The following is a 25,850-nucleotide window of genomic DNA, read 5'->3' as shown; positions in this document are numbered from 1 at the left end:
TTATTAATTGACCATAAACCAAATGAACAGACAAATGAACACAATCTGCTTAATCTTCTCCGTTGTCATTTTTATTGGAGGACTTTTTACTCATTCATGAGTGTGTCAATAATAAATAGGCCAATGTGAACTGATGAATATGCATGCTGAAATTACAATACATGTATAGACCTTATGTAGCCCCGCCCCTTTTCAGCGCTGCGCTCGTTGTCTTTTGACTTCCGGTTTTATTTTCACAGCGATTCTGCGTATTTATGAATAAGCGGCTCGTTTTAAAATCTTCCCGGTCTACTGACATTTGTTAAGACATCTGGTTTAAACATTACAATCCTCATGATAACTTTCGTTAACTTTTGTTAACTTTATATTAAGTAAATCCACTTCAAAAGCTAATTACTCCTGGACAGCAATGCCATAGAAATATACAGAGCGACTGGAAAAACGGAAGTTCAAAGACAATATTCTAAAGATGGCGGCGCCCTCGTTTCTCTGGTGCATAAGGTCTATAGGTTTATTTAAAAAAAAAACACACACAATATATTACATCACTTTACAAATGCATATATGTATCATTAAAATATCTTATTTCTTTGTGTTGAAGGGAAAGAAAGTAGTAAATATGTTCTGCATTTTGACAAGGGTGAATGGAAGTGTGTCATCTGTGTTAATGAAACATCAACTACTGTCACACCACTGTCACCCACTTACACTAACAAATCAACATCAAGTTTTACATCACTGTCACCCACTACTACTGACAAATCAACATCAAGTTTCACACCACTGTCACACACTACTACTGACAAATCAACATCAAGTTTCACACCACTGTCACACACTACTACTGACAAACCAACATCAAGTTTCACACCACTGTCACACACTACTACTGACAAATCAACATCAAGTTTCACACCACTGTCACACACTACTACTGACAAATCAACATCAAGTTTCACACCACTGTCACACACTACTACTGACAAACCAACATCAAGTTTCACACCACTGTCACACACTACTACTGACAAATCAACATCAAGTTTCACACCACTGTCACACACTACTACTGACAAACCAACATCAAGTTTCACACCACTGTCACACACCACCACTAAAAAAACAACTACCAGTTTCAAACCTTCTGAGACAACTTACAATCTAACTACAGATGATCTAAAAAACAAGGATGGATCTATTAGTGCCTCAAAAGCATCGTAAGTGTGTGGTTACCAGTGACTTTTAAAAATAAAACTCTCATTACAGAATACAGAGTGATTATTCAATTTTGCAGAGACGCCTTGAACAATCTGGAGTCTAAGACAGAAGAGATGAGAAACAACAGTATAAGCAATGCACAGATTGTCATGGGGGATGTTATTGGTCTTATTCACACACAGGACGAGAACACAGAGACCAGAGACACATGTTACTCTTCAGATCCGGACAGCATAAACGTAAGACTTGAGAAACAATAAAACATGGTATTATTTCTCATTTATTATGCTATTTTTTTTCACAGGTTACTGATTGTCAAAGTGACCTGAAGACAGACATTCCCTGGTCTGTGAAGATTCCCAGCGAGGCCTTTAATAAATCACGGTTGGAAAACCATGGATCTGCGTTACTTGGAGTTCTACGGTTCAAAAACATGGGAAAGGTACTCACAATTAAAAAAATGAAGGAAAGTTTATGGGATAGTTCACGCAAAAAAAAGTAACTTATCTCTGTTCCATCATGACAAATCTCTCGACCTCAGAAGAGCTGGATATTGGTACACTCAGTGCTTAATTTGAGCCGGATCCTGTTCCGGAAAATGTCAGATTTTGGATTTTTGCATTCTGTAGATTGGAGGTTATGTTTTGCTATTGGCCCGAAGAAAATATAGTTTTTATCAGCTTTCTTAAGTGCAAAATCACTATTATTGGTTGGTGCTTACTGCTTATTGTTTTGCACGCAGTAAAGCAAAACGTTTGGAGAGTAGCATCAAGTTTAGAGAGAGTGTACCTGATGCATCATTCTAATATGAATAAGTTCATATCGTCAAAATGTCAAAAAGAAAGTCAATCATATTTTAATTTTCCATATCCACGAGTAAAGCTGGTAGTGTTTCTGTTTAAAAGAGATCCAGAAGATGGAACTGCTAATAATAATCAGTAGGGATGCACGATATATTGACTACATATCAATATCGGCCGATAAATGGTAATTTTTGATGTTATCGTTATCGATCTGAAAGAAAATTAGGCCGATATATCAAGGCCGATAGATAATAGATTGTTTACTTCATCTGAGAGATACGCGCTGTTCGGCATGATGGTTTTGAATGATTGGAATCACTTCGAAAAGGAAGATACAGTTAAGTGCAACATGTGCAGCACAAATCTGTCACATAGACTCAGTGGTGGAAAGAGTACTGAAAAAACATACTCAAGTAAAAGTACCATTACATTCCAAAAAATGTAGTGTGAGTAGGGCTGTCAAACAATTAATCGTGATTAATCGCATCCAAAATAAAAGTTTGTGTTTACATAATATATGTGTGTGTATGGAGTATAATTATTTTCTATATATAAATACACACACATGCATATATATTTAAGCAAAAGAGGATAACACGGTGTAGGCAACACCGATTTTTGTCATTGTTCTCTGTACTGACAGCACTCCAAATTGACAAAAAAATGAGCTCAATGTTAAAATTGACCGGAGTTCTCCTTTAATCAACTCAACAGTTGCTGAAGAATGCAACTAAACCATAAAATTTACAACTTTTTAGTACAATAGTGTATACAATTATAATAATATGACAGTTATTATGCCTAATTTGCACCCTGTTGACTTCAATGGTTTCGATTGTTGAGTTCACGCGCATAGGTTATCACGCGCGTGAACTCGACAATCGACTACTGTGGACTTCGACCGAAAACAGGATGTAAATACAGGTATGTGTGCTGGCTGAAAAAACATCATTTTTATTAATATCTTTCACATCTACTGCAGTCAGACTCACCGCGTTCACTCTGAAGGAATCACTCACAATGGCTGGTGCACTTGTAATGACACATCAAGGATGTTAAGAGGCTAAAAGCAGGTTTAAAACTTACCCCATTGAAGTCAACAGGGTGCAAATTTTAAAAAGAGGATAACACGGTGTAGGCAACAACGATTTTTGTCGTTGTTCTCTGTACTGACAGCACTCCAAATTGACAAAAAAATGAGCTCAATGTTAAAATTGACCGGAGTTCTCCTTTAACCTTCTAGCAAAGCGATTCAGTTTAACGTTCGTTCTCTTCAGTTTCCGCCCGCAGCTCAAACAGCAATGATGTAATTTTAAACAGTTAGCCTAATATTAAATATGTTTACTATTACTGTAATAGTAAAAATGTTTTTGTTTTTTGCAAAAACATTGATGCGTTATTAATAACTAGCATTTTTTTGTACAATATGGTTTGATTAAAATAATTTCCTTATTGTCTGTGCATATTCTTTATATGCAGCCCAATGTTATCTTAAAAATTGGATCTTAAAAATATCTTATAAAATGTTGAGCTTAACATTAACTAAGATTAATAAATGCTGTAGAAGTATTGTTCATTAATTGTTGGTTCATGTTAACTAACTAATGCAAACAAAAGCCGCGTTTCTACCGAAATTACCTGGAACAATTTTACCAGGAACTTTTTTCCCCCACACCTGTTGCTAGCCGTGTTTCCACCACGGTCTAAAGTACCGTGAAGATTAGTCAGATAGTCCGGTGACCTAGGACTGCGTGTGACTTTACAGTTCCCACTGGATTTCATCCTCTGAATTTAAGCTTAATAAAGCCTGAACCTCGTCGTCGGCCCATCTGTCGTATTTTTTAAACTCCATTGTTGATTCGAATAGCAGAGGACTGTTACTGCACGCACCGCAACAGATGGTGGTTGAATAAAATGCTGCGTGGAGTCAACCAATGAAAATGTGGCATGAACTCAAACCATCAGCATGTTCAGCGCACAAGTCCCACCCCTGAAAGTTCCTGGACTTTGAAAAAGTACTACCTCGCGAGCAGGGACTTTTGGAGGGGGAACTATTTACCCGGAACTTCGTTTAGGCCCTGGTTCCTGCGGTGTAAACACACCGAGTACCACCTCAAAGTTCCTAGATCCTGGGGAAAGTTCCTGCAGTGGAAACGCGGCTTAAATAAAACCTTATTATAAAGTGTTACCATTTCTTTTTTATAAAGAAAGTTGGCCATAGGAGTGTAAAATTAATTTTAAAAGTTAAGGAATCTTACACTGCTTCAAACTAGGCTACTATATATAGTCTTTTGTTATGTATTCAGGCTATCAAAGTATATCAAAATTTGAATTTAGATTTATCTGCCAATATATCGGTTATCGGCTTTCAAATGTAAAGAATTATCGGTTATTGGTATCGCCCAAAATTTTCTTAACGGTGCATCTCTAATAATCAGGATAGCAGGAGATACCAGGGGATGCCAGCAGTCATATCACCCTGTAGCAGGGATGGAAATTAACTTTTTTTGTCCACCTGCAACTGTGGCTGGTGGATTCCAAAATCTACCAGTCACTCAACGTTTTTACCAGCCACTTTCTTGTTTTTAACCGACAATGTGTAACTGCATGTGAAAATGAATACTACAAGATCTACAATACTTAAGCTGTTTATTCCATAGGGTAAAGTCTGAAGGTGTGCCTCCTCTAAAAGTGTCCGGGTGAAACAGCATGCTACTTTTATTTATGCACCACGGTGGCTGGTAGGTGAAGCGAGTTTACCAGCCACAACACAAAATCACCAGCATTTAGCTGGTGGCAGGTGCTAATTTCCATCCCTGCCCTGTAGCCCAAGACTGTCCACTGAAGCTAAGCAGGGCTGAGCCTGGTTAGTAACTGGATGGGAGACGCCTGAGAAAACCAGGTTGCTGCTGGAAGGGGTGTTAGTGAGGCCAGCAGGGGGCGCTCACCCTGTGGACTGTGTGGGTCCTAACAGCCCAGCGTAGTGATGGGGACACTATACTGTCAAAGAGCACCGCCCTTCGGATGAGACATTAAACCGAGGTCCTGACTCTCTGTGGTCACAAAAAATCCCAGGATGTCTTTCGAAAGAGTAGGGGTTTAACCTCGGCATCCTTGCCAAATTTGCCCAGTGGCCTCTGTCCATCATGGCCTCCTAATCATCCCCATATACTGATTGGCTTCATCACTGTCTCCTCTCCACCAATAAGCTGGTGTGTGTGTGGGCGTTCTGGCGCAATATGGCTGCCGTCGCATCATCCAGGTGATGCTGCCATGGCTGGACTGGTCATTGGGCATACCGGGCATTTGCCCGGTGGGCCGACGTGCTTTTTGGGCCGATATATCTCATACTCATAATTTTTTTTTTTTTTTTTTTTTTTTTTTACGGCCCATAAAATTTGTACATCGGCGGCCCATTCGTTTTGTTTTGTTTTGCTTAATTGGCGGCGCTGGGTTTGTGCCAGTGTAATGCATTGGTCAAAGTCAGTGTTAGTTTTTTTTTCTGACAGACCAGCCCATGAAACACGTAGATCAGCGGCCCATTGGCTCTTTTCTTGATTGACACTGGGCTGGCCCAATCACAGCTTTAAACGAGTGAGCGAGCGTGCAGCAGTGTGTCAGTGTGTATCTGTAAAAATAGATGGAGAAGAAACGCAAGGAATGTGCAGATAAATAGCGTGAAAAAATAGAACCAAGCAGACGCTTTATGTGTCAAAATATATGTTTTCTGACCTTCATCAGCTCCTGTGGCAGATGATGATAGTGAGGACGGAGGATCAGGAGAGAGATGAGAGAATGTAGAGCCTGCGGTAAGCAGAACTACTTTCAAAACACTTAGGCCATGTCATGAGTGTAGATTATTTCCACATCTGCATAGTTGACGATTACCGCAATTCACTAGACATTTAATAAGAGGCGTTTGTAAACCATGTTTTCCGCCAAAATAAAAGCTTGATGCAGTTTGCGTCAAAATAAAAGATCATGTGCTTATCTCTTTCAAGTATAGAAATTGGTACAACACTAATTATGAAAGTTTCCTTTATTTTTTAGTGCATTTGTTTTACAAAATATGGCTATTACTGTCATTGGATTAATATTATAACTATTATTATGTAGTAGGTGTAATGTAGACACTGTAACTAAAAGAGGTTTGAATTTTTCTTTGTTTAATTTGCACACTGAATATGGGTTGGAGCTTTTAATTTTGAACTCTCAAAGTGCACCAGATTGATGAATTTAACATTAAAATGCACAAAATTTTCTCACGGGGGGGCATGCCCCCGAACCCCCCTAGAAGGACCGAGGTCCCACCACCATAGTTTGAACAAAAATCCTGTAAGAAACATTTGTATTGCTATGCCAGAGCCGCTTATAGCTTGTTTTAGGATTCACCACTGTGGAGTATAGTTCAACTGTATTAATAAATATCAAATTTTGACATTGGCATTAGTGGTTTTAATGAATAGGAGTTGGTATGCATATAATTAAGGGCGCGCAAAGATGGGTGGTGTTTATGATCATATAGTGGGCCGGTCTGGGCAAAAATGCCCGGGCCAATTTTTTGTCCCAGTCCAGCCATGGATGCTGCACATTGGTGGAGGTTGAGGAGATTTGAGGAGATAAGAATTATTATTATACGAGCAACGGGAGTTAGATCAGTCAGAATCAGAAATCAATGTAATGGAAAATGCAACTACGTCGTCCGTGAGAAAATATCATAAACTGGTCAAATGGATGATTTTTGGTCTCAACGAAGCTATATACATAGAATATTACACTAGGCTATAGTTAGGGCTGTGCAGAAACTTGTATGTTCCGGGAAAACTTTAAGTTGTAAGGTCAGTGTCGGTCACAGTGCCTTTTAAATGCTGTTTTTGATCAGGAAATTATTTACAAATTAAGCACTGGGTACACTGTCATGTTCACTACAGTTATGATGCTTCTATTTTTGTTTTTATCCTTTTTGTGACTATGAATTATTGTTTGAAAAGAGATTCAAATTCTATTTTTGTGTTCCAGTGAAAATATAACAACAAGAGAGACATTTTTGTGTTAAAACTATGCTTTTAACAAATGTTTCTTGATCTATTGTACTCACACATTTATATTTGATTTGCTCTATTTCTTATTAGGATGAAACTAAAAATTACACTGTTTTGAACAATGAGGTTTATGGAATAACGATGTGGGCCAATATCTCCAACCTTACCAACAATATAGAAATGTTCTTTAAACAGAAAGATCTGGTAATGAAGGTTTTGTTCTGAAACATTTTATATATATAATATATTAATCAGACACCGTGAAAGCAAAATAAAAATGTTCTTACAGGTCGGTGAGGCGTCCTGCAGTTCTTGGGGTGGCAAAGGTACATTTATTTATGGATGTATTGATCAGTTCCCATCAGCAAACCTAACTAATTTATATATATTTCATTCCTCTCTCTCTATTCTTCAAAGGAAATCTTACATGGACGACGTCCGGCTGTGAGACAGAAAAAATCAACAACACCATAAAGTGCTCGTGTTCACATCTGACGTTCTTTGCAGTGCTGATGGTGAGAAACTTCTCAGAGTTTCATTTAAAGACCCCATGAAATCAATATCAGAGTCTTTTAGCTACAGAACTTGTAAAAGATCACTAAAGAGACTTAACAGATAAATGCATTTAAAATGTAAAGATCTGATTAGGGCTGTCATGATTACTTCATTAAATTAGAGTACTTGATTTAAAAAAATCCTCGATTGCAATTTACCCGTCTTGAGTAACCAGCAAAATAACGGAAGTGGCGCATTTCACAGATGAGAATTCATGAACCGCATTATTAGACAAATGCCTGCACTGTTTTCTAAGGCTGCACGATGTATTAAAACCATTTAAAAAACATACTATGGCATAGTACTATTGTAAATTCACAAAGGCTGCGATTCAATTAAATAAATATGTGCTCTGTGAGTTAACTCTGTAAGTAAACTTTTGAATTAAATTTCGTTTGGCTAATATTAAACAAGGATTTGAGTTGCTGTAAAGTGTAACACCACCAAGCCGTTGGCGCCCTTCGGCAGGCATTTGTTATAACACATAATGTGAATAAGATATTTTGTATTTTAACAGTGTTGTTTTATAAAACCATATGATTACTTGCTTTTGATACTTTATTTGAACCAAATAATCTCTTTGATATTATTTAAGTCATTTTAAAGGTTTAGGTTTGCCTAGGTCTATTTTTATTAGCACAAAAATTATCTGATTATTCAATTAATTGTCAAAATAATCGAATGATTACTCGATTACCAAAATAATCGTTAGCGGCAGCCCTAGATCTTGATTCTTGCTAACAGGGTTTTAAAAGGATTGTTTCCATTGTTTTCAGTCTCCTCCAGATGTAAATCCAAACATCACAGCGCAATATGTGGAATCATTGACCTTCATCACTTCTATCGGCTGTGGCATCTCCATGTTTTTTCTATCCGTCGCTCTGTTCATGCATTTCCTATTACGGTAGAGTCTCTTAAATATAACATAGTTACTTTAAAGGAGAACTCCGGTCAATTTTAACATTGAGCTCATTTTTTTGTACATTTGGAGTGCTGTCAATACAGAGAACAACTACAAAAAACGGTGTTGCCTACACCGAGTTATTCTATTTTTAAAATTTGCACCCTGTTGACTTCAATAGGGCAAGTAGTAAGCCTGCTTTTTAGCCTCTTAACATCCTTTAAGTGTCATTACAAGTGCACAGAAAATGTGAGTGATTCCTTCCGAGTGAACACGGGTGGATCTGACTGCAGTAGATGTTAGAGATATTAATAAAAACGAAGTTAATTCAGCCAGCGCTCATACCTTTGTTTACATCCTGTTTTCGGTGGAAGGCCATAGTAATCGATTGTCGAGTTCACGCGCATAGGTTTAGTTACCAATGATCACGCGCGTGAACTCGACAATCGATTACTATTGCGTTCCACCGAAAACAGGATGTAAACAAAGGTATGAGCGCTGGCTGAATTAACTTCGTTTTTATTAATATCTCTAACATCTACTGCAGTCAGATCCACCCGTGTTCACTCGGAAGGAATCACTCACATTTTCTGTGCACTTGTAATGACACTTAAAGGATGTTAAGAGGCTAAAAAGCAGGCTTACTACTTGCCCTATTGAAGTCAACAGGGTGCAAATTTTAAAAATAGAATAACTCGGTGTAGGCAACACCGTTTTTTGTAGTTGTTCTCTGTATTGACAGCACTCCAAATGTACAAAAAAATTAGCTCAATGTTAAAATTGACCGGAGTTCTCCTTTAAGTTTTTTGACCAGTTGCTTTTGTTCCTCTTTTGCATAAAAGCTTCTGCTGGATGCATAAATATATGTTACAAATACAGGGTTGTTTTTATCTTTGAACAGGAAAGCCAAATCAAATCAAGCCACAAAGATCTTGATAAACATGTTTGTGGCTTTGTTTCTCCTGAATTTATCCTTTTTGTCAAACGAGAGCGTCGCCAACACAGGAGACAAGGCTGCGTGTGTCTTCATAGCGCTGCTCATGCATTACTCCATGCTGACTACATTCACCTGGTTCTTCATTCAAGCTCTTCATATGTACTTATGGCTCATCAGACAGAACATCACCATCACAAACTACATGAGGAAGATCACCGTGTTCGGCTGGAGTGAGTTATATGAACAAAACTCCTGTTATACCTTTGCCTTACTGTAAGAAATCATTTTTTAAAAAACAAAAACCAGCAAGTCAGACTGTAAACTCAAGTTCACCCAAAAAAGTCTTATGAACTCTTGTCATGATACTTTGATGATGTTTTTGAACTTTACTTGAGCAGCTTGTCTTTATTATGTGTTATTTTAATGAATTTTAGTAATTTAAGTACATTAAAGGGATAGTTCACCCAAAAATGAAAATGCTGTCGTCATTTACTCTCCCTCATGTTGTTCCAAACCTGTATGATTTCCTTTCTTCTGTTGAACACAAAAGATGATATTTTAAAGTAGGTTGGTAATTAAACAGTTGCTGGTCCCCATTGACTTCCATAGTATTTATTTTTTTCCTACTATGGAAGTCAATGGGGTCCATCAGTCGTTTGGTTACCGACTTTCTTCAAAATATCTTCTTTTGTGTTCAGCAGAAGAAAGAAAGTCATACAGGTTTGGAACAACATGAGGGTGAGCAAATGAGGACAGCATTTTCATTTTTGGGTGAACTATCCCTTTAAGTTAAATTAAATATGATAAATTTTCCTTGGCAACTAGCTGAAAGAAAATGTTTTTTTTTTTATATAGTAGGCTATGTATTTTATTTTAAGTTAAAGTTTATTTCAAGTAATGAAAATGTTCTCTGTGTGTTTTCAGCGTTTCCGGCACCGATAGTCATAGCTGTTGTTTCAATAGGAGGATATATAACAATAAATATAAACGCAACATCTGGAAAAACACAAATGTAAGTTTTTTTTATGTCTCAAATATATGAATTAATTAAGCTTTTTTTTGCCCCTATTATGGAACTTTTCATGCTCCTAATGTTGTTTCGGAGTCTCCTACAATAGGTTTACATGGATCCAGGTTAAAAAAAAAAAAAAATTCGATGTAAAGTTTCATCTTCATCAGAGTCCTTGGAGAGAATGGGCAGTGAAGCCCTTAATGGGGATCATCAACAGGTGTGATTGTGCGTAAAGGGGGCGTTGGCCACCCAAAAATACACCCATCTAAACCAAGGTGCCACACTCACAAATCAGTCATTAAAGGGCAAGTGCCCGCACACAGGTCAAAAAAGATTAAAAACAATGTAAATAAGTAACAAGCATAAATGTTCACATTCACAATACAATGGGAATAAAAGTATATTCATCTTACATACTGTATTTTAATATGCTTAAATGTTTAGAGAAAGCATGTTAAGCTAAATTCTTCATTTAGACCTAGAGGTTCTAGAGTGTTAAGTGTATATATCCAAAACGCTTCCCTGCATAGGAGTTTATTGATAATATCACCACCTCTGGGTGAGGGTGTGATTTTCTCAATTCCCCAAAACTTCAATGATGCAGGGGAACCATGATTGGCCTGCTTATAGTGCCTCGCCATGGCATATGTTAAGTTCTGGGTACGAATTGCTGTTTTGTGTTCAGCTATCCTTAGTTTAAGTTGACGTTTTGTTTGACCTATGTACACCAGTCCACAGGGACACTTCAGAAGGTATACTACATGAGTACTGTTACAATTGACAAATGAAGAAATAGAATATTTCTTACCAGTGCGGGGATGTGAAAAATCTTTCGCATTGGACGAATTGGAGCATTGCGCACAGTTGCCACATTTATAGAAACCCAGGGGTGGGCTGGGGAGCCAAGTAAATGCTCCCTTGATCTTATGCTCTTGATAATTGAGAAGACCAAGTCTGAACAAGACAAACTAAAAACTGAAGTGAAACGGGTAGAAGATGAAATGAAGAGCAAAGTCAATGCGGAAAAGTTTGCTGAGGCTGCTGAAAAAATCTCTTCTACTCTATCCGGTTTTGTGAAGGACTTACAGACCTATAAGATAAGGAAATATGAACGGGACACTAAAGATTATGCAGACGGGACAGTCTACGATTGGCAAGGAAGCAAAAGGAAGTGATTCCTTTAGAGTGAACACGGTGAATCTGACTGCAGTAGATATGAAAGATATGAATAAAAGTGATGTTAATTCAGCCAGCGCACATACCTGTATTTGCTATACATTCGCACATACCTGTATCGAAGTCCACAGTAGTCGATTGTCGAGTTCACGCGCGTGATCATAGGTAACTAAACCTATGCGCGTGAACTCGACAATCGATTACTGTGGACTTCGACCGAAAACTGGAAGCAAATACAGGTATGTGCGCTGGCTGAATTAACATCACTTTTATTCATATCTTTCACATCTACTGCAGTCAGATTCACCATGTTCACTTTAAAGGAATCACTCACATGGCTGGGCACTTGTAATGACACATCAAGGATGTTAAGAGGCTAAAAGCAGGTTTAAAACTTGCCCCATTGAAGTCAACAGGGTGCAAATTTTAAAAAGAGGATAACATGATGTAGGCAACACCGATTTTTGTCGTTGTTCTCTGTACTGACAGCACTACAAATTTACAAAAAAATGAGCTCAATGTTAAAACTGACCGGAGTTCTCCTTTAAGGGCTTCACTGCCCATTCTCTCCAAGGACTTTGATGAAGATGTAACTTTACATTGAAACGTTAGTCATTGTTGTTATGCACCTTAAATAAATAAATTAATAAGAAGACATCTGTGCTGCACCGGCGATTTCTTTTTTCAGCTCTGTTTTGTCCTGCCCTGGTTGAACCGGATTGTTGTGGATTGCAGAAGCGCAGAGAACCTTCTTTTTCATTTAAAAACAAATTTTCTTATAATATCCATTACAGCATCAGCTCTTTTCTCTCAGTGTCTGAAACAGTTCGATCAAGGATTCAGTCTCTCTAAACCCCGCCTTTCTGAGAGCTGCTCTGCTCTGATTGGTCAGACATCCCAGTCTGCTGTGATTGGTCAGAAACCAAACACTTATCTGAATCTCAGCTCTTGATAAACAGTGATATGAACAGTAACAATGGCGTGGGTTTTACCGTATCAGTCTCATCAAAGTGGATTTACTTTAGCAGCAGAAAACATCGTCTTCTCGACATGAACAACACGAACCAAACTCTTCCAGTCTCAGATAAACTACAGTGTTTGAGGGTGGGGCCAAGAGACGCTGTTCGCCAGCAGCCAATGGAGACCATAGGCTGGCATTAGTGTTGTCATAATACTGGAATTTCCAACTTCGATACGATACCTTGTAGAATATCGATATTTGATACCACGGGGAAAATATATACACCGCCATACAAATAATTTGTTTTTATTTCATAATTCTTTGATAATTTGTGTAATTTTGTTGTAGCTTACACAGCACAGGGAGGCTTTATTTGAATAATTGAACTAGATTTACAAAAAAAGACAAGTAAACAGTCAGTAATAAAATAAGAACAAATAAATTAATTGCAAACGATAGCACAAATAACAATTGTAAATAACAACTGAAATAAAAATGGCTTTGAGGTGGGTCTAACAGTACGTATTCTGGTAAAAAATACTACAGAAATTAATCAAATGTAAAATAACACTGGATAGTTTTCATTGTAACATTTAAATACAGATTATTGCTTACAATTGATTATTGCTTACAATTAAAGCAACAAAAGTTACTCAGTCAAGAGCACTGAGTGATTTTTTGTCTTTTGTTCTTTGATTAACTAATAAAACAGACAGCAGCAGGTTTATCAGGCTGCTGTCACTTTAGGCGCCAAGTTTTTTTTTGAAAAAATGCTGGATTTTGACATCAAAATTTCAAAAGCTTGTGGCTTGAAAGGGCTTAAATATAGAGATCTACTGTAAATTAGAAAAATGTTGGGGATGACTGAAAGTTTATGTGGGGTGTAAATATACTAATCTAATTTGCATATTATGACGTCATCAGGGGGCGGCCCTCTTGAATTTCATAATATTCAGGAAATAGTAGATATTGAACTGATGTTTGAACTTATTTGCATGTTTTATTTTTATTTATCCTCATTCCAAATGATGAGAAAAGAGGAAACCAACAATAACAGGAGAAAGAACTAAATTATTACTATACTATATAGTAAAACGCATGTGAACAGTAGCCTACTTTTTGATCAGTTCATCAGTAATATTCAGGAAATAGTAGATATTGAATTGATGTTGGAATTTATTTACATAAGAGGAAACCAACAATAAAATAGGAGAAAGTACTAAATTATTACTATATTACAATACTTTAGTAGTAAAACACATGTGAACAGTAGCCTACTTTTGGATCAGTTCATCATATTCAGGAAAAAATATATATGGAGTGGGTTTTTTTTTTTTTTTTTGTCTTTTTATCCTCATTCCAAATGATCAGGAAAAGAGTACACTAAGCTTACGTCCACCCCTGCCATCCCCGTTGGGCAAATGGTCAAAATGATCTGTTTGTGCTTCGTGAACACTCGCACCTTGCACGGCGGCACCATTGCGCGGCAAAGATGTACCGGGAGATGCGCGCGCGGCACGTTGCGCGGCAAAGATGTACCGGGAGATGCGCGCGCGGCACCATTGCGCGGCAAAGATGTACTGGGAGAAGCGCGGGCGGTACCATTGCGCGGCAAAGATGTACCGGGAGAAGCGCGGGCGGCACCATTGCGCGGCAAAGATGTAACAGGAGAAGCGCGATCATTAGACGGCTGATCGTCATTTCCGAAAGGCAAATATTCCTCTTCAGAGTCAGAATCGGCGAATAACATTTGAACACATCCTCACGGACCACAGTACAAGTTTTTATTAGCCATTTTCTCTCACAAATCTCACAATTTACTCAGACGCTCTGAACTGAACTGCTTCCGCATCAATGACACGATCGCTCACTTGCTCTGCTGTTTCCTCCAACACTTTGAATAGGAACATGACGTCATTTTGGTCTTGAATCGAAGTATTACATGTCTGCCATCTAGTGGTAGGGAATACAAATGAGATATTACACCATATTAGGATCTACAGCCTGTTTTATTAAGTATGACGTCTTGTCGCAATTTTGCGACTTTGGCGCTTAGAGGGTTAAGAGCTAATGCAAAGATGCAATATACTGTTGCACAATATGCGTTTTCTCTTAACTATTTACATTCCAAAACTGACTGTATTTATCTGAATACTCTGCAAGACGGGCATTTTGACATTTGTGTGTATTTGATTGTTTAAAGCAGCACTCAGTAGCTTCGGTATTTCTTCGCTGTATTCTCACTTTTTGCTCGCAGGTTTCTCTCTAGAGCTCCCCCCACAGCTTCGGAATAGATATTTGACAACACTGTTGTAAAAACTCGTTGGTGATTCTCAGACACCAGAGGCTATAGATCAACGACATCAAAGCAGATGGGACATTCTTTAAAACGTCTTCTTCATTCGGGTTCGAACAGCGTGAGGGAGCGCAATAATGACAGCATTTTAGCAGATTTCTTTTGGCCGTAAAGCAATTGTTTACATTGCGAGAACTGATATCACGCAAGACTTCCTGACGCGGCGGCCGGCGGCCCGCCGGCTCAAAGTTGCAAGTGCGTATTTCCCGCTCACGGGCACCAGGGGGGTGCGAAACGACCACCATTCAACCCGAAATAAGTAATATAACCATTCCAATGACTCCGAAGCTGTTCAGTTAAGGTAAAAAAAGTTACTTAGTTCACCTTTAAGCACAATAAGCCTTCAAAAAGGAGTCAATTTGGTACTTGCGAGTTGATTGAGTGGCGGCTTTATGTGTGATCAGTACGCCATCGGTTAGAGGTATGCGCTTTTGCGCAATATAAGCACTATTAAACCGGAAAGAATGAGAGGAGTGAGAGGAGGCCAGTGTGTGTCAATTCGCCGTCGGAGAGAATAGAGAGAGACAACACGCAGGTAGTATCGGTATATCAATACTGCAGAAAAGGAGTATTGGAACAGTTTCAAATATTTCAGAATCGATACATATCAAAATATCAATATTTTTGACAACACTGGCAGGCATTAAAACCTACTTAGGTTCAGAAGGAAGTGAGACTGGAATTACTGACGACTCGTTTCAGGCAGTTCAGTATAGTTTCTTTCTTTTAGGAGACAATAACTCCATTTATCTGCATTTTGATCTGTGAAACTTTGCAGACTCTTTACCTTCACAAACAGCTCTATGACACTCTACATCAAAGATAATATTTGAGAAAGCATATTAGGGGCACTTTAAGTGCCGTTTGATTGTCTTTTATATATTTTCGCTCTCTTCTAATTATAGGTGCTGGATTACAGATCCTTTAATTCACTACATAGTGAACATTGGCTACTACGCTTTAGTCTTCATCTTCACGACTGGAATCTTCATCATGATCGTCACTAAGATTGTCCAAACCCGACGCATAAGAGCGCCTGACGGCAAGAGAAGCACATTCAGAAAGCAGCTCATGGTGGTGTTGAGTTTGTTCCTGCTCTTCGGCCTGACGTGGGCTGTGGCGTTCTTCAGTTATGGAGAGATGCTCATCCCTTCATATTACATCTTCACCGTGTTGAACTCGTTTCAGGGTGAGAAACAATCACATGCATTTTACATTACATTTGGTTTAGTAGAATGCTTCTATTTTTCTAACAGATTTCAGCTAATTATTTTCACTTTCACTATTTTTTCAAAATATATAATTAATTATAAGTGTTGCAATGGGAGTTGATTTTTTTATTAGTTACAGTTTAAAAAAATCATGCAAACAACTTTAAATCAGTGACATGTATTTGAGGAGGCATAATTAGCAAAAATAAACGTTCTATGATTTGTTTTCCAGGGTTTTTCCTCTTCTTGTATTACTACCACATTCACAAAGACATAGAAGGTAATTTCTCTGATGATCCAGAAACATCCAGCTCCACCACAACCATCGTTCAATCCAATGCTGTGGAAAATGTTTATAATTAGTCTTTTTAAGACAGAAAACCATGTTGTCTCTTAGACAGCTATTAAGTCAACAGCAGAAAGTCAGAATACTAATCTGTGTCTAAGATGTTGTATGGTGAGGGAATGTAATAACTCATAATAGGATCATAACTGGGATCATTAGCTTTTAAGACATTTTAAACAAAAGTTAATTTAACACGTGCTTGAACATCATCACTGGAAGCTACTTTGAAAGTCGTTTTTTTTTTCTCGTATTGTAAGTTCAGGGTAACTGTAACCCTAGTTATTAAATATTTTGTTCGACTGACTTTTGAATGTTTAAATTGTGCAAAGAATATTATTTCATTCATTGTTTCTTGATGTAGTTGTAAAGATGTAGTAAAAAGGATTTTGTTTCAAATAATTATAATGCAGTTTTCATCTAGACTTTTGCTTTAAGCCATATGACGTCTAAACAAAAGTGAAAATGATATTGTTTCTTTTATACATTGCATTAATATGATATATTTTACTATTATATTTTATATTTACTATTATATTATATATATTTTACTATTGCCTCCATAATTGCATGAATTTGTACATTATATTAAATTTTTATTTGGTCATTCTACATAAATATATCAATGGTATGCTACTAAATGTTTCTTTTAGCAGGTTTGTTTGCAGTAGTTATGTATTTGATATGCATTTATGATATAGGCTTGTGTAACACTAGAGGGCACTGTGAGATTGTGCAGTGTAACAGTTTCTGAGGTTGGAGTTGAAGATGTGAATGAGATTTTTTATATTCGGCTCAGTGTGACGTAGTTGCAATTACAACCAGCTATTGACTCAATACTTGTGTTTCACATTGACTAATAAACTTCTATCCAATTGAATGAGTTGAGAATTTCACCTGTTGATGACACTTCCAGTCAAACTCAGGCTACTAATAAATGCTAATCTTTTGAACTATTCATCAAAGAATCCTGAAAAAACATGCATTATATTTTTCACAAAAATATGACGCAATACAACCGTTTTCAACATTGATAATAATCGTAAATGTTACTTGAGCAGAAAATCAGCATATTAGAATGATTTCTGAAGGATCATGTGACACTGAAGTGATGTTGAAAATTCAGCTTTGATCACAGGAATAAACATTTACATTTTACAACATATTCATATAGAAAACAGCTATTTTAAATGGGTCATGGCATGAGAAATCAAATTTGCCGTGATATTCTGACATATAAGAGGACATCAAACAAGTATAAACAAGATAATCCTGTTGAAAGTGCCCTGGTTATTGGCGATTCTATTACACAGAACGTGAAAATAGAGACACCAGCCACCATAGTTAGCCAGACCACCTGATTTCAAAGCAAATTTAATCCTCTGGGGTCTGAGGTGTTTTCTGGGCCCTGGAGGTGTTCTGACATGCTCTGACATTTGTGCTTATTTCTGTTACTTGTAAGACTTGCATGGCTAAAATATGATAACACTGTATTCAGCACAAACTCTGCTACAATAATATGTGAGCAGCATGTATGTAAAAGTTTGTAGTTTTGAGAAAATTACGTTAATGCATGGTTTGTGATATCCACGAACATTGTATTTAACAGTAAACACTGGTCTAAACATTATAATATTCATCATGTTAGTGTAAACACTCATTCTACTTTTATATCATGCTGTGTTTTATATTATCGAGCATAAACACATCCTTGTACAGTCATGTACAACATGTATATTTATTTAGCATTGAAAGGTTGCCTACCTGTCTATAGTTCATATTTCATATATATAGTATATAGTATATAGTTATAGTATATAGTTCATGTTTCCATCGATTTCATACATTTTAGTCTGGCACCAGTTCAACTAGTACATTGTGAAGTTAATGCAACAATAACACGATAACTATTATAAGTGGGAATACATTTCTTACTTTAAAAATCTTATCTTCAAATCACGTTCTTCTTCTTCTGAGGTAAATCCAAAGTAAATTTACAGCATGTCTTCCAAACTTAATGAAAAGTAGAGGAATGATGAAGTGTGATTCTTTGTTTTGAGGTAATGAGGGTGTTTACAGGTCCGCCTTCCTTCCCATGGACTACTAGCATGTGAATCGAATCTTGCGCAAGTGGGTGTGGGCACAGAGGTAATGAGCCGGCGCTTCAAAAACCATACCATTTATAACCCAACCCCGGTTTCACAGACAGGGTTTAGATTAAGCCAGGATTAGGCCTTAGTTCAATTTGGGCATTTAATTCGCTTTTTAAAATGTTCCTTAGAAGAAAAAAAAACATTACTGGTGTGCATCTTGAGACAAAACAGTAGAGATATGTCAGTGCAAGTTTTAAGATATTAAAACTTTAAGATAAGTCAGTGCAAGTTGGTTTCAGGCAAAACAGCTCAAACGTGCATTTTAGTCTGGGACTACAGGCTTAAGCCTCGCCTGTGAAACCCGGGGTATATGTTGTAACTTGTATAGAATTATGCCAATGTTAGCAAAGTGTTGCGTTGGACAGAGGATTAACCCTAAACCAACAGGTTGTGAAACAGTGCCACACAGGGTGAAAAGCAAGTTGACATTATTAGGCATAAGAGTGTTTCTAAAGGAAAGGTCAATAATTTGTTAAAGTGCAAAAGGGTCATTATGGGTCACATGGATGTAACTGTCACCATGATACCAATCCATTAGTTTTTCATAGGCTATATGTCAACATACAGAATTTTATATGAATACATATGCCGTGTTTGCTCTGTTTAATATATAATCTGTTTGCTCTGTTAAATTGCTGTTTAGCAGAGCAGTGGTAAATATTTGTTGTTATATACAGGGCTTGAATTTCGGCGCGGGATTGCGGGTATTGCGCATCATTTTAATCATTCCCGCAGGTCTCCCACTTATAATGCGGGAAATTCCCGCAAACATTGATTCACTTTAGCATGTAGGTTGTATTGGTAAATTAATCCACACAGATTATAAAATCAAATCAGTCATTTCAGTTTCACAAACAGCGTGAGTGATTCAGCGGGGCTGCGTCTTCTATCTCTCGTCTCTCTAAATGGGTTGCACAAGGCAATCGTTAAGCGCGCTGCAGGCGGCGATAATACACTCTCGCGTTTCTGGAGTCGGGATAGACGGAATTGTCACTTGCATAATCGGGCCAGCATTGCATCATGAGTAACAAAAGTTTACCATTTGCACGTCTTTTTAAGTTTTACCAGTTCAAACATTCACGCGATTTTAAACTATTTGGGCGCGCTGTCTGAGAGATGTTGTTTTTCTAGACACATACAGAGTAAAGCCGCCTCACAAACAGCTCGCGGGTAACAAAAGTTATTTTTTGTGGATTATATCGCTTTAACAGTCAAAAATATGCGAGAATTATGTCAATTTTCGGTCTTGGTGAGTATCCTCTAAACACAGTCGGTTATGTCTTAAATAAGCATAAATCGCACGTGACCGTATAATGAAAACAGGATCCGTGCACTAGCTCTTAAAGGGACAGCAGCCATATGTGTCTGTCATTAATTTGGTTGTCAAAACAACAAAACATAGCTTTCATTTTAAGGAATCAGGATTATGTATTTAATTTAGTCAGGACTAAAATACTACCCAGTGTTATTTTACATTTGATTACTTTATTCAGTCTCTGTAGTATTTCTGAATACTAGTAGTGTTAGACCTAAGCAAAAACTTTTCTCTTTATTGGTATCTTTATTCTATTGTATTTATTTGTGCTACTTTTTTCAATTTAATTCAAAGATTGAAATCAAGCTTCCTTGTGTTGTGTAAATTCTTAAGAACAAAATTACCCCATTGTAAAAATGCAATGAGTGAGCATACATTTCAAGGCGAGATGTAATTAAAAAAAAAATTTCTAAACTCCCTCCTCAAATTAAAAATCCCCCCCCCCCCCATAAGATTCACCTAAGGGGGGATTTCCCCCCCCCCCCCCCCCATTTTCCAAAATGAAATTCAGGCCCTGATATATGGTATATAAGTTATTGTAAGTTTAATTTTGAATCATGCACTGCAATGAAAACACCATTTAACCAATTGAATAAATATAACAGCCAGCCTACAAATACAACTAAATAAATAGCATGTGTATATTTTTTCCTATTGTTTTTTTTTAAAACATGTAATCTTTTCCTGTAATTGCAATGTTACCACACTATTGGCTGTCTCTCCGAGTTGTTTTGAGCATGATTGGTAATTCTGGTATTCTTGGTCATCCAGGAATCTGGCCAATGACAACTATGCGCGCCTTTTACAGGTCAAGTTTGAATACGTCTGTTGGAGTGTGGGTCAGTGTGTGCTGCTGCTCGGGATCTTCAGTACTAGCATACGTCGGTTCTGTGGCTTTTACATTGTTTAAAACAGATTATTTTACATCGGACTGCTACATTTTTATTTTGAACGATTTGCGGGATGTAAATGAAGAACAAACAAGGAATATGGACAACGAATTTTAACAACGTGTAACGGACATATTGCAATCTGCGGAAGGTAAATAACTTTTTATTTTATAAAAAAAATTCTGCTACATCAAAATATAGTGTGTTAAATTGAGAATCTAAACGCGATTAGAGCAATATTGAAATTAGTACATATTTCAATGTATTAGGCTAATGTTATATGTTGCTAGTATGTGTAAATATTGTCAGCTAACTTAGTTTTTGATAATAAAATAAAACTCAGCATAGGAGCTTTACAATGACTGAGAACATTGTCTCTTTAGACAGAGATTAACTCGAACCACACTCTTTGACTCTAGAAGAATATGCAAACTAGGCTTTTGAATCTTTTGTTGATCACGGGATATAGGCCTACTGATCAGACAAAATGATGAGTCATCATAATACGTTTTGGAGTTGGTGAGTAAAAATTTGCAAGCTTTTGCAAATGTCTCTGTTAGTAAGTAAATACAAATAGCTAATATTGCTGTGTATGTGTGTGTTTCCCTCATGATCCAGGAATTTTGGGATTAAATATTATCCAGCCACACGATCTTCAGATGCGGTGAGTATTGTTATATTAAAATACACGTGAAATAGAGGCAGAAAAAAGGTACACTGGTTCAAACCCTCCAGACAATATTTTACCTATCTTCTTGAGTTTACAGGCCTAGCTGACCCAAAAATAAATGTCCTTTCAAAATTCAAGTATTTTCAAACCTGTATGACTTACTTCTGTGAAACATAAGAATGTTGGGAATAAAACAACATTTGAACCCATTGTATGGGAAAACAAAACAAAACAATGAAGGTATTTCTCAAGATATCTTAATTAAGGTTCTACTAAAGAAATTCATACAGTTTTGGAACAACATGGAGTAAATAATGAGAGAACTATTTTTTGGATGAGCTGTTCTTTTAAGGACATGTTCCCAGGGTCCTTTGCTAAATTAACCATGGTTTTTATTATAGTAAGAGTTTAGAAACCATGTTTTTATGGTGGATTGATTACAATAATTTATTACCATTTGGTTAGTATAGCAAAACCATGATTAATTTTAGTAAGGGTTCTGCAGATTTATATAACACTTAAGGAACACATTAAAAAAATGGTCCTATGTAACCCAGATCAATAGTCTGTTAACACACAGGTAATAATTAACACACTTTTTAATTTTCATTTTTTCATTTTTTTTTTTAGATCAAGCATTGGAACAATGTTTACGGAGCAGAACAGGCACCAACAGAGAAACAAGTCCATCACTAGTAAGTATCCACTGGAGTGTATATAAAAAAAAAAAAGGTTTCTCTTTTTTTTTTTCTCCCTCGTGCCATCCCAGATGTATTTCTGACTTTCTGACAGAGATTTTTTGAAAAATTATCCATTATTGTAAGCCAATATAATGCAAGTGCATGCTCCAGAAAGTACATACAGCCTACAAACAGCCTGCTGTGTTAATGCAAGAAGATTTCTGCACTTATAATGTGAGCTTTACAATGCTCTTGGATTATTGTCAGGATGTGTGTTTGGACTTTTTCGACCTTCAGCATTTTGGTGTCTATTCACTTGCATTATTCGACACACGAACACAAGAGATGGATCATTTTTCTAAAAGTCTAGTTTATTTTTTCTAAAATTTGTGTTCATCTGAAGAAAGAAAATCATATACCTTTCGGACGGCATAAGGGAGAGTAAATGAGGGGAGAATCCCCTACCACAAATGCGGCCCTTCCACAAATGCGTTAGCAAAGGGTATATGCGATGGTAAATTAACTGAAGTAATTTTATTTTATAGTAATTTAATATCAGAACTATGTGACCCCCAGGGGTCTGAATAATAATTCCATTTTATTTTATTTAAATACTATTAAATTATATGTAAACACAAATGCAGCAATTTAAAATTTGAGATGATTTTAATCAGTTTTTTTTTACAGACTTATTTTGTCTTCGAAAATAAAACTGTTTATTTACATTCTTGAGCACGTCTTGACAATATATTGAATGTGTTTGATCGTTATAATTTAGGAAAGGTCTGTTAAATAACAGTGTTTCTCAGTAGAACTTTTAGTGCCGTCACTTTATTACAGGTATTTGATTGTAATAATTTAGGAAATACCTGTAAAATAACAGTGCTTCTCAGTAGAACTTTTAGTGCCATCACTTTATTAAACGTGTTTGGTCATAATCTAGGAAAAATCCATAAAATAAAAGTTTTCACTGTAAAAAAAACAGTCAAATGACTGGCTGCCAAACAAAAACCTTAAAATTAAGGTAAAATATCTTAATTCAAACAAGGAAAAACCTGTAAAATAACTGTTTTTTTCTAAAACATTTAATGAAAAATTCTGTAAAATTATACTTTTTGCACTTTATTGGAATTAAGATATTTTACTTTAATTTTACAGTTTTTGTTTGGCAGCCATAGCTGCCAGTCATTTGACCGTTTTTTACGATTACGTAAAAGTTTTTTTACGATTACGTTTACAGTGAAGCTTAAAAGAAACTAAATCAAGTCCAATATGCAGCTCCCTGTGGCCTTTCGTCTTGCTCCTTTTTAAAAGGCACAAAATGAAAAAAGGCAACCGGTGCAGTCAATAAAACACCCAAGAACAGCCACTTGGGAGGGCGGAGCCAACCATCCAACTCAGCCAAGGGACAACCCCACATAAAACACGAGTCGTCATACCCTCATAAAATAACATAAAAACTCAATGAGATGATACAGACATAGCAAATCAAGCAAATGTTCTGTTATCTCTGCAGGACTGTGATATGAAGAGTGTGCAAAGTAACATTTTAGCAACTGTGTGAAAGTGAATAGCACAAAACCGGTATAAAGCAGCCATATCACCCTGTAGCCCAAGACTGGTTGCCCACTGAAGCTAAGCAGGGTTGAGCATGGTCAGTACCTGGATGGGAGACCTCCTGGGAAAACCAGGTTGCTGCTGGAAGAGGTGTTGGTGAAGCCAGCAGGGGGCGCTCACCCTGTGGTCTGTGTGGGTTCTGTGCGACGGGGACACTATACTGTAACAAGCACCGTCCTTCGGATGAGACGTTAAACCGAGGTCCTGACTCTCTGTGGTCATTAAAAATCCCATGGCACTTCTCATAAAGTGTAGGGGTGTAACCCTGGTATCCTGGCCAAATTCCCTCAATTGGTCCTTGCCAATCATGGCCTCCTAATAATCCCCATCCATTAAATTGGCTCGATCACTCTCTCTCCTCTACACCTATAGCTGGTGTGTGGTGAGTGCACTGGCGCCGTTGTACTGTGGCTGCCGTCGCATCATCCAAGTGGATGCTCACACTGATGGTGGTTGAGGAGAGATCCCCATATATGATAAAACGCTTTGGGTGTACAGTAATACATATGAAAAGCACTACATTCATTTATTCATTAATTCGTTCATAAACATGAATATCTATCTGTGCAATATGTGTCACATAACTAAACATGCGCCACTGTTTTCAAATACCTACATTTTCACAGTCCTGACCACAACGTGAAAACAGCATTTTCAAACTTATCTACTTTGGAGAGCGCTTTCAAAAAGCTTTGTTATCGTTAATGAAAACGCTGTCTCCTTGTGGAAGGAAGCCAAAACGAAGAAAAAAAAAAAAAGTGTTTTCAAACGAAAACATTTTACTGTGGACAAGGCATGACATTTATAATTTTTCCAAAAAGTAGGAAAGGAAATATAGCGACCGGACCTCTTGGAACTTTAATTGAATACCCCTGCAGTATACTGTTACACACACGTTTCTTTTCTCAACTGTTTACGTTTACTTAAGATATAATCGACTGATTATGTGAAAACTCTCCAAAAAGGGAATTTTGACATTTTTGTGTGTATATGTTTAGGTGCGTATTCAAAGCCCATTCGCACACAGAAATCCGCCTGGGCAACAGGGTCTGTTTTGCAGATTAATGCACTTTTAATAATGTGTTTAATATTAAACACGTTCCGCAGTTAAGCAACAGTAAACTGCATTTAACAACACTCACTTATATGGCTGATTTGGGCTTTTAGAGAGGAACAAAAGCTCACCACTATGAGGCAGCGGCACATTAATCGTTTTACCTTGATTATCTTGTTTTTATAATTGTTGGAAACCAAAATCGAAAATTGCACAGCCCTAATTGGAGGGAATGATAATCGCAGGGCTGAGAATTATCACCATATTTCTCCCCTGTAGCAATGGCCTTGTGCACGTACATAAAATTATGATCCTAAAAAGCCCAACTTTACTGAAAACACTCAAAAAAAAAATGACCAATATCGGTGATGATCATTACTGAAACCGTCTGTTATTGTGGGAAGATTGAATTGGGCTGAATTTATTGAGCGTTATAATCCATGTTTGAACATGCGTGTCAGAGAGAGACAAACAATACTGAACCTTTTTTGTAAAACAAATTTGCATCTTCAGGATGAAACTAAAGTCACACGCCTGCGGATTCAGATATTTGCATGATCATTAGATATTACAGCTTAACAAACTTCACCCGCACGGATATGGAACATATTTGGTTACTCAATACTGACACGAAAACACTGTAAAAATTCCCTAATGACTTCTGCATTGTTTCATGTGGCTTTAGCCCTCATGTTGCATTCGAGTCATTTTGACCCAAAGAGAATTTTTTTTTACCAAATACACTAGTTAATGTTATTGCATTGGACTGAAACTTACTAAACTTTGTTCACACAGACTATAACAACTTCTCCAAAAAAATATATTATTTTTGTCCCCTTTTTACTTGTGGTGTTCACTGTCAAAATTGACCAGTCTACAGAAAATAGCTTATAAATCACTCGTCATGCTAAATTATTATTACAAAATAATGGATTCAATCTTTTTGTCAACTTGTA

At 37.0% G+C, this 25,850-nt stretch overlaps 1 protein-coding gene and 1 long non-coding RNA gene across 2 annotated transcripts in view; one reads left to right on the top strand and one right to left on the bottom strand.

The window, feature by feature from the left end:
- The window catches only part of LOC307147689, a 249,122-nt gene that overhangs the window by 109,319 nt on the left and 113,953 nt on the right, over nt 1-25,850 (bottom strand). The gene's annotated exons all lie outside the window — the stretch shown is intronic.
- Nucleotides 1,368-16,600, top strand: LOC307148193 (adhesion G-protein coupled receptor G2-like; the record flags this gene model as incomplete). The annotated part of the gene is made up of 10 exons (XM_079853548.1): nt 1,368-1,457; nt 1,523-1,660; nt 7,154-7,267; nt 7,353-7,389; nt 7,481-7,578; nt 8,395-8,522; nt 9,421-9,686; nt 10,381-10,468; nt 15,867-16,150; nt 16,405-16,600. 10 exons carry the CDS (start codon nt 1,368-1,370, stop codon nt 16,533-16,535), a joined length of 1,374 nt encoding a protein of 457 aa, XP_079709674.1. The 3' UTR covers nt 16,536-16,600.

This window comes from Squalius cephalus, assembly GCF_949319135.1.
Source record: "Squalius cephalus genome assembly, chromosome: 20".
NCBI classification, from domain to species: Eukaryota; Metazoa; Chordata; class Actinopteri; order Cypriniformes; family Leuciscidae; genus Squalius; species Squalius cephalus.
This window is presented reverse-complemented; position numbering and strand designations above follow the sequence as displayed.